At 62.6% G+C, this 9,964-nt stretch overlaps 1 protein-coding gene across 1 annotated transcript in view; it reads left to right on the forward strand.

The window, feature by feature from the left end:
* Positions 1-8,342, forward strand: part of ADAMTS16 (ADAM metallopeptidase with thrombospondin type 1 motif 16) — a 180,983-nt gene extending 172,641 nt beyond the window's left edge. The window contains exons 22-23 of the mRNA XM_023588862.2: positions 5,540-5,687; positions 7,457-8,342. Of these exons, the coding sequence (XP_023444630.2) occupies positions 5,540-5,687; positions 7,457-7,572 (264 nt within the window). The 3' untranslated portion in view covers positions 7,573-8,342. The remainder of the gene's footprint in view (positions 1-5,539; positions 5,688-7,456) is intronic.
* Positions 8,343-9,964: the final 1,622 nt, after the last annotated feature.

A 9,964-nucleotide genomic window follows, 5' to 3' on the forward strand; every position in this document is an offset into this window, starting at 1 on the left:
TTGGCCTCGGTGACGAACCCCAGGTTAGCCCAGGCGTGTTGGCCTCAGTACAGAACCCCAGGTTAGCCCAGGTGCGCTGGCCTCAGTACAGAACCCCAGGTTAGCCCAGGCGCGCTGGCCTCGGTACAGAACCCCAGGTTAGCCCAGGCGTGCTGGCCTCGGTACAGAACCCCAGGTTAGCCCAGGCGTGTTGGCCTCAGTACAGAACCCCAGGTTAGCCCAGGCGCGCTGGCCTCGGTACAGAACCCCAGGTTAGCCCAGGCGTGTTGGCCTCAGTACAGAACCCCAGGTTAGCCCAGGCGTGTTGGCCTCAGTACAGAACCCCAGGTTAGCCCAGGCGTGTTGGCCTCGGTGACGAACCCCAGGTTAGCCCAGGCGTGTTGGCCTCGGTGACGAACCCCAGGTTAGCCCAGGCGCGCTGGCCTCTGTGACGAACCCCAGGTTAGCCCAGGTGCGCTGGCCTCGGTACAGAACCCCAGGTTAGCCCAGGAGCGCTGGCCTCTGTGACGAACCCCAGGTTAGCCCAGGCGTGTTGGCCTCGGTACAGAACCCCAGGTTAGCCCAGGTGTGTTGGCCTCGGTGCAGAACCCCAGGTTAGCCCAGGCGTGTTGGCCTCGGTGACGAACCCCAGGTTAGCCCAGGAGCGCTGGCCTCTGTGACGAACCCCAGGTTAGCCCAGGCATGTTGGCCTCGGTACAGAACCCCAGGTTAGCCCAGGCGTGTTGGCCTCGGTGCAGAACCCCAGGTTAGCCCAGGCGTGTTGGCCTCGGTGACGAACCCCAGGTTAGCCCAGGCGCGTTGGCCTCGGTGACGAACCCCAGGTTAGCCCAGGTGCGTTGGCCTCGGTGCAGAACCCCAGGTTAGCCCAGGTGCGTTGGCCTCGGTGCAGAACCCCAGGTTAGCCCAGGTGCGTTGGCCTCTGTGACGAACCCCAGGTTAGCCCAGGCGTGTTGGCCTCGGTGCAGAACCCCAGGTTAGCCCAGGCGTGTTGGCCTCTGTGACGAACCCCAGGTTAGCCCAGGTGCGTTGGCCTCGGTGCAGAACCCCAGGTTAGCCCAGGCGCGCTGGCCTCGGTGCAGAACCCCAGGTTAGCCCAGGCACGTTGGCCTCTGTGACGAACCCCAGGTTAGCCCAGGCGCGTTGGCCTCGGTGACGAACCCCAGGTTAGCCCAGGCGTGTTGGCCTCGGTGACGAACCCCAGGTTAGCCCAGGTGCGTTGGCCTCGGTGCAGAACCCCAGGTTAGCCCAGGCGCGCTGGCCTCGGTGCAGAACCCCAGGTTAGCCCAGGCGTGTTGGCCTCGGTGACGAACCCCAGGTTAGCCCAGGTGCGTTGGCCTCGGTACAGAACCCCAGGTTAGGCCAGGCGTGTTGGCCTCGGTGACGAACCCCAGGTTAGCCCAGGCGTGTTGGCCTCGGTGACGAACCCCAGGTTAGCCCAGGCGCGTTGGCCTCGGTGCAGAACCCCAGGTTAGCCCAGGCGCGCTGGCCTCGGTGACGAACCCCAGGTTAGCCCAGGCGCGTTGGCCTCTGTGACGAACCCCAGGTTAGCCCAGGTGCGCTGGCCTCGGTACAGAACCCCAGGTTAGCCCAGGCGTGTTGGCCTCGGTGACGAACCCCAGGTTAGCCCAGGTGCGCTGGCCTCGGTACAGAACCCCAGGTTAGCCCAGGTGCGCTGGCCTCGGTACAGAACCCCAGGTTAGCCCAGGTGCGTTGGCCTCGGTGCAGAACCCCAGGTTAGCCCAGGCGTGTTGGCCTCGGTGCAGAACCCCAGGTTAGCCCAGGCGTGTTGGCCTCGGTGACGAACCCCAGGTTAGCCCAGGCGTGTTGGCCTCTGTGACGAACCCCAGGTTAGCCCAGGCGTGTTGGCCTCTGTGACGAACCCCAGGTTAGCCCAGGTGCGCTGGCCTCGGTACAGAACCCCAGGTTAGCCCAGGCGTGTTGGCCTCGGTGACGAACCCCAGGTTAGCCCAGGTGCGCTGGCCTCGGTGACGAACCCCAGGTTAGCCCAGGCGTGTTGGCCTCGGTGACGAACCCCAGGTTAGCCCAGGCGTGTTGGCCTCGGTGACGAACCCCAGGTTAGCCCAGGCGTGTTGGCCTCGGTGACGAACCCCAGGTTAGCCCAGGAGCGCTGGCCTCGGTACAGAACCCCAGGTTAGCCCAGGCGTGTTGGCCTCGGTACAGAACCCCAGGTTAGCCCAGGCGCGCTGGCCTCGGTGCAGAACCCCAGGTTAGCCCAGGCGTGTTGGCCTCGGTGACGAACCCCAGGTTAGCCCAGGAGTGTTGGCCTCAGTGACAAACCCCAGGTTAGCCCAGGCGTGTTGGCCTCGGTGACGAACCCCAGGTTAGCCCAGGCGCGCTGGCCTCAGTACAGAACCCCAGGTTAGCCCAGGCGCGCTGGCCTCAGTACAGAACCCCAGGTTAGCCCAGGCGCGTTGGCCTCGGTGACGAACCCCAGGTTAGCCCAGGCGCGCTGGCCTCTGTGACGAACCCCAGGTTAGCCCAGGTGCGCTGGCCTCGGTACAGAACCCCAGGTTAGCCCAGGCGTGTTGGCCTCGGTGACGAACCCCAGGTTAGCCCAGGAGCGCTGGCCTCGGTACAGAACCCCAGGTTAGCCCAGGAGCGCTGGCCTCGGTACAGAACCCCAGGTTAGCCCAGGAGCGCTGGCCTCGGTGACGAGCCCCAGGTTAGCCCAGGCGTGTTGGCCTCGGTGACGAACCCCAGGTTAGCCCAGGTGCGCTGGCCTCGGTGACGAACCCCAGGTTAGCCCAGGCGTGTTGGCCTCGGTGCAGAACCCCAGGTTAGCCCAGGAGCGCTGGCCTCGGTGACGAACCCCAGGTTAGCCCAGGCGCGTTGGCCTCGGTGCAGAACCCCAGGTTAGCCCAGGCGTGTTGGCCTCGGTGACGAACCCCAGGTTAGCCCAGGAGCGCTGGCCTCGGTGACGAACCCCAGGTTAGCCCAGGCGTGTTGGCCTCGGTGCAGAACCCCAGGTTAGCCCAGGAGCGCTGGCCTCGGTACAGAACCCCAGGTTAGCCCAGGCGTGTTGGCCTCGGTGACGAACCCCAGGTTAGCCCAGGCGTGTTGGCCTCGGTGACGAACCCCAGGTTAGCCCAGGAGCGCTGGCCTCGGTGACGAACCCCAGGTTAGCCCAGGTGCGTTGGCCTCGGTGCAGAACCCCAGGTTAGCCCAGGAGCGCTGGCCTCGGTACAGAACCCCAGGTTAGCCCAGGCGTGTTGGCCTCTGTGACGAACCCCAGGTTAGCCCAGGCGTGTTGGCCTCAGTGACGAACCCCAGGTTAGCCCAGGAGCGCTGGCCTCGGTGACGAACCCCAGGTTAGCCCAGGTGCGTTGGCCTCGGTGACGAACCCCAGGTTAGCCCAGGCATGTTGGCCTCGGTACAGAACCCCAGGTTAGCCCAGGCGTGTTGGCCTCGGTGCAGAACCCCAGGTTAGCCCAGGCGTGTTGGCCTCGGTGACGAACCCCAGGTTAGCCCAGGAGCGCTGGCCTCGGTACAGAACCCCAGGTTAGCCCAGGTGCGCTGGCCTCGGTACAGAACCCCAGGTTAGCCCAGGCGTGTTGGCCTCGGTGCAGAACCCCAGGTTAGCCCAGGCGTGTTGGCCTCGGTGACGAACCCCAGGTTAGCCCAGGAGCGCTGGCCTCGGTACAGAACCCCAGGTTAGCCCAGGCGTGTTGGCCTCGGTGCAGAACCCCAGGTTAGCCCAGGCGTGTTGGCCTCGGTGCAGAACCCCAGGTTAGCCCAGGAGCGCTGGCCTCGGTGACGAACCCCAGGTTAGCCCAGGAGCGCTGGCCTCGGTACAGAACCCCAGGTTAGCCCAGGCGCCTGCACCCCCATAGGGCTGTCCTAGGCCCTCTTCCTGCATGTTCTGAGCCCGTCACCTCTTGAGGCCCTTTCCCTCGTTTGGTCTAGAGCGCCCGCAGGCGTCCCCTGCAGGGGCAGGGCTGTGGGCTGCGCCCCCTCTGGTGGCTGTCCTGGATCCCTCTCCCCCAGCTGATGTGGAGCGGTCCGCTCACAGGGCGTTCAGCGCGTGCGCCCTGCCAGGTGGCTGACGCTGCGAGGACGGTGCTCACGCCCTGCGGCCTCTCCTCCTCCCTGCGCCGAGGCTCCTAGAGGACAGAAAACAGCCAATGCCTTCACGAAACCGCCTGCCACCGCGGCGCCACCTCCCCCAGGCATCAGGATGGGTGAATTTGGGTCTGGCAGGGGCTTAGTTTTTGTGGCCCTGGTGGACTTGGCTGGTCCGGGCTCTGCAGCCAGCCCCTGGGCCGTGGCTGGGCTTTGTAAGTGTTGAGTTGATGAATGGATGAGCGAGTGAATGAATGAATGAATGAATGAATGAATGAATCTCAGCCTCCAGTGATCTTAAATCCACGAGGAACGTTGGGCCTGAGGAGGGTGCCTGGGCTTGTGGTGCGGCGTCACTGTGCCTCAGTGTCCCCATGCCCCGGGGCCTGGCCGCCAGGGCACTGGGAAACCCGGGCCATGGCGCTTGAACCACGCGCTCTGGGTGCAGGCCACACGGCCCGCCCCACACGGCAGCCCTGCCCTTTTCTACTTGGTTCTTGGTCTCGGGCCCTTTCAAAGGTGCTCCCGGAAGCTGGATACAATTCTCCCATGGGCGATGTCCCTTCCTGGTGCTGTGGGAGAGCCTGGACCCATTGTCCCCAAGCCTCGGAGCAGCCCAGAGCCACGGCCCCCCTTGCGCAGGCAGGGAGGCCAATGCTCAGAGGAACCCCAGGGTTGCCCTGTGCCTGGCCGTGGCTGGGCTGGCGCTCACAGGCTCCCCTGGGAGACACTCGTGTCCCACGGGCACGGCGCAGGGCCGCCCTCTGGGAAGAGACGCTGGGAGACGGGGGTGCTTGGGAGGAGGCGGAGAGGGACCGAGGGGCCCGGCGAGGGCCCGGGTGCAGGAGCAAGGGGGAGCCCAGCCATCCTCGGGGCCCTGCGTGGTGCCAGCCCCTCCCCTGCTGCTCTCAGATATTTCCAAAGAAATCAAAATTGGACGAATTCTTTTTAATTCTTTTTAATCAAAAGGGTAATGTTTACGTAACATTTTTTCCAGGAGGAGGGAGTAAAGCATCTAATTTTTTCTCTCTCTACTACTGCCTAAAGTTTGAGGAGATAACATGCCAATCCACAATTGTTTATTTTTTATTGATATGTTTATTTTTTTCAAATTGGACCCTGGCCCCAGAGAGCCCAATCCCAAGAGCCCACAGTTCATAGGGTCCAAGGTCAGATCCTAGGGGATCTCGCCCCAGCCTGAGCAGCTCTGGGCCGTTTCCTCTGAACTCAAGGAACGAGAACAGTAGCCACTTCGCGTGGATGTTTTAGAATGTTCCGGGGAGGTGGTGCTGGCCTGGCCTGAGCCCAGTGATGTGCGCGGGCTGTCGAGGCACCAGGCGTTGCCTTGATCTGCGCGAGCGAGCAGGACCACTCCTGCAGCACCTCCTTGCCCGGGGCCCTCCCCGGCGTTCTGCACCGCGCTCCGGCCTGGGTGACGGCGCTGTGTCTGCTCCCGCAGTGCTCGGCCAGCTGCGGGGGAGGCGTGCGCTTGCGGTCTGTGCAGTGCCTGGCGGGGGGCCGGCCAGCCGGTGGCTGCCCACTGCTCCAGAAGCCCATGGCCTCGCTGGCCTGCAACACTCACTTCTGCCCCATCGCAGAGAAGAAGGGTGAGTGCCCGGGGCCCTGGCATGTCGGTGGGGGGTCAGGGCTCGGACCGGCTCCTGGAGGGCCTGCGGAAGCGGGGTGCCCTGATGGCCAGGAGCCCCGAGTCCTACCTCGTCTCGGCTGCACCTGTGCCCACAGTCCATCCCCTTCCTCTTCTGAGGTGAGATGGCCGCGTGCAGGCCCCTCATCTCCCAGGAGAGGAGAGGCGCACGGCCTTCCTTAGGTGTGCATACCCCGAAATGCCTCAAGCACGTGGGCAGCAGGTGGGAACATTCTCTGGGAGGAACTGTAGCTGGAGAAGAGAGAGTTTGGCCAGATCTGAGAATTCACAATGGAAATTGAGTCCACAGAGCATCCACTGTCTTGAGTCCATGAACAGATGGGTGGATGGGTTTGGGGATGTGTTAGTTAGCCAAAGTAGTGCTGATGCAAAATACCAGAAATTGGTTGGTTTTTATGAAGAGTATTTGTTTGGGGTAGGAGCTCTCAGACACCAGGCCATCAAGCCTAAGTTTACTTCCCTCACCAAAGTCTATTTCCGCATGTTGGAGCAAGATGGCAGCTGTCGTCTGCCAGGGTTCAGGCTTCCTGGGTTCCTCTCTTCCAGGTTCTTGCTTCTCTCTGGGCTCAGCACCTCTGTTTTCTCCACAAGGTCAGCTGTAGATATCAGGTGAACGGCTCTGTCTCTCTCCCTGGGGTTTCTGCCATGTCTAAGGAGCCATCTCTACTCCTCTATGTTCTCCTGGCTCAGGTCCTCTCTTCCTGGGCCCTGTTTCTCGTTCCTCTGTGAGCTTACTTCCTAGGGCTCCAGCTTAGGGCTTCAGCATCAAACTCCAACATCAAAACTCCAACATCAGAAACCCTCAACTCTGTCCTTTGCCATGCCTTTTAGCTGTGAGTCTCCAGCTACCAAGGGGTGGGGACTCAACACCCTAATGATGTGGCCCAATCAAAGCCCTAATCATAAATTATTCACACCCAGGTACAGACCAGATTACAAATATAATCCAATATCTCTTTTTGGAATTCATAACCATATCAAACTGCTGTGGAGGGGAAAAGAAGAAAATCCTAGTGTGGCAGGAAACTTCCAAGAAGGGTCTTCTGAAAATAGCAAATTCTGCCTGGCCCCTTCTAGTTGTCTGGCAGCCCCCTCCTTTTTTCCACTCCTCTCTGAGTCCTCAACAATCAGTCCAGCTAGTAGAGAAGGAGATTTAGCCCCTTGCCAGCACCTAAGGCACGCAGTGCTGTGGCCCTGCCCGGCCTGGAAGGGCTCCTGGGACACAGCAGACCCGATCTGTGGGTCAGAAGCCGAGCCAGCCTTAGGCTGTGTCCCTCTCTCCCCGCTTGCCTGGGATGGTGGGCCCCTGGAGCCCCCTTTGTCTGTCGCCACAGGCCTGAGAATTCTCAATGTCTTTAGTGGGGGCAGGGTCCTGGCAGCAGCAGCCGCCGGGCTTCAACTCTCAGTTGTCTCATGATTCTCCTCTTTGGCCCTCTCTCCCCTGGGCAGTGTCCTACACCTGGTGTCCTAACCCTAGAAGATCTTTTCCCAGGCTGCTTCAGGCTGTCCTCTAGCTACTTTTCTGGAGGAGAAGAAAGTCCCGTGCTTTTCTAGTCTGCCATCTTCCCAGAAGTCCTTTGCTAAGTTTTAACTGTTGCATTCAAAAAGTTCTTGAAGGCAGTGACAAAATTGCCTTCGTTTGCCAAAAAGAGAGGCGGTGCCTGAGGCCAGCTTGCCAGCCCTGACTAATGCGCATCTGCTCCCCTGCAGAGGCCTCCTGCAAGGACCTCGTGAGCTGGTGCTCCCTGGTGCCCCAGCACGGAATGTGCGCCCACACAGTCTACGGGCGGCAGTGCTGCCGGGCCTGTTCCAGGTCCAACCTCTAGGGCGGCCCCGGCTGCCCCACGAGAGAGAGGACCTGATTTCTGCACCAAACAAGCTGCCCAGACTCCCTGGGAGCGTGGCTGGGACGACGGAACCGCAAGGAAGCCGCGCTCGGCTCCTGGACGCAGCCTGTGCGCGGGCACGTGGGTGTGTGTGAGCCTGCACAGCTGCACACATGCGTCCATGCGCGTTAGGGGGTCCCACGGCCCAAGCAAGGATGGGGCACCCTCTCTCCCCAACAAGAGCTGGGTTCTCACAGCTGAGGAGAGCCCCGGGAGCCCCCGGCCGCTGTGTTGATTTGGGACTTTGCATACGGCAAGTGGAAAAATGAAACCCCTGCAGAGGGGCTTCCGCCCCCTTCGGACTCGTGCTGGAGGAGGCTATTTTAATATTCTGTTTCATCTTTCTCAGTTATTTCGAGTGAGTGCTCCTATTTAAAACCATTTCTTAGCGTTTTTCTTGTTTAAATGAGTGATCAGAATTAGAGACGATACCAAAACTAGAGGATGACAGGTATGCCGAAACCCTGCGCCGCCAAGCCGCCAGCTCTACTGCCTGCGTTTTGCTTGCATCTTGTGATTTTCCTTTCTTGGGACGCCATTCAGAATGCAGGCCTTGGGCTTATGAGTGGACCGCGGCCCGCCTGCCCCGCCGGCCCCCCAGTTCTGGTGCTTCTGATCCTCCCAGCCTGTGGGGCACCTGCCTCCTGAATGGGCTCCCAGATATTTATATTTGCTGAAGTTTTACAATAAAGTTTATATTGTCCAGTGGGCTCCTGAACCGCTTCATGAGTCTTCACAAGGTTTTGCATCTGAGCGCTGAGGTTTACACAAAGGCAGTGGGACGCTGACCTCCAAGGGGAGAAGCCTACCGTGTGGTAGACCAGTTGACCTGCTGGGAAGGGCCTGGGAAGGAGAGGGAAAAGGGCTGAGGGGTGCGGCACAGGCCAGTGACCTCTGAGCAGGCGCCCAGCACAGCGGCTTGGGGGTCCGGTGGGCCATGAAGGTGGAGGTGCTGCGCCCCTGGGCTGTGCACCCTGAATTAAAATGAGGTGCCCCCAGCTCTGGGATCCCCGCTTCTCTTCTGACTGGATTAAGCCAGCCCTGACCAGATCCCAAAGAAGAGCCACTGTGGCTGTGAGCGAGGTGACCCCTCCCTCCTGGACAGGTGCAGCCTCTGGGGTGGTGGGCGCTCAGGCAGTGACACCCACCCCCCACACCCCCCGGGCGCACAGGCCCACCCTCAAGGACGTGCTCCCGGTCCCATCTCAGCCGAGGCGGTTGGCACAGAAAGTCCCCTAAGCCGTTCCGAGGGTCAGAAGCCAGGGGGGCCTGCGCTGGGACTCTGTGTTACGGGGTTCCCAAGCCCTGGCCACGGGCACCCGTCTCGGCACGCAGGACCACGGGACTGGGCCCCTGGGCACAGGTGCCTGCCTGACAGCAAGCCCGCCTGGCCTCTGGCCGCTCCTGGCCCCCATGAGCTTCCACTCACCCCAGCCTCCCCAGCTTCCCCGGGAGCCCTCTCCAGCCCTCACCCAGCCCCCGGCTGCCCGCACCCGCGCAGTTCCCCGGGCGTTTCAGGGCTCCCTGCCACGCTACGGGCTCCTGGGAGGCACCGTGGCTTGTGCCCGCCCGGAATCGCCCCGGCCCGCGCCCTTCTCCACCTCGAGGGCTCCAGAACCCCCCGCGGTGGAGACCCTCCTGCCTGGATGTGGGATTTCCCCCCACCTTGCTTGGTTTCTTCCCAAAAGCTTCCTCTCCAGGAGTCCCAGGACACTGGGCTGGAAAGCAAGCTCTAAGAACCAGGCTCATGGCCCAGGGCACGTGTGGAAGGCAGCACCCCGCGCCCCGCGCCCCGTGCCCTGTGCCCCGCACCCCACGCCCCGCGCCCCGCTCTCGTATGGCGTGGCTGGGGTTCTGCGGGCACTGCCAGTCCCTTGAAGGGTGGGACCGGTGACTGCCAGGAAGCAAGAGGGTCTGCATGGGCAGGACCCACGGACAGGCCTCTAAACACCGCCCAGAACCTGCAGGCTGGGCCGGGGTCCACACCACACAAGGCTGCGGTGGAGAGGCCCCCGCGTCCGGGGTCCTGTCCTCTGAGCCGCGTCCACGCCAGGCCCAGCCCAGGCCCCGTTCTGTGCCAGGCGGGAAGATCCCTCCGGCTGGGACCGGGCCTCGTCTGCTGCCCGGCCAGCAGGGCCCTCGCCATTCACCCCCGCCTCCCTTGAGGTCAGCCCTCACCGCTGGCCTGGCCCCTCACCCACTCGCGCGGGACCCTGCAGACGCCGCCCTCTCGTCCTTGTCCCCGACGGGAGCAGCTCAGAATTGACCGTGTCCCCTTTCGCGTTGCCTCACCAGGACAGGGATGACCGAGGCGGCCCTGTGGGGCCTGGGT

The sequence above is a fragment of the Dasypus novemcinctus genome, chromosome 2, assembly GCF_030445035.2.
Source record: "Dasypus novemcinctus isolate mDasNov1 chromosome 2, mDasNov1.1.hap2, whole genome shotgun sequence".
In the NCBI taxonomy this organism is placed as follows: Eukaryota; Metazoa; Chordata; class Mammalia; order Cingulata; family Dasypodidae; genus Dasypus; species Dasypus novemcinctus.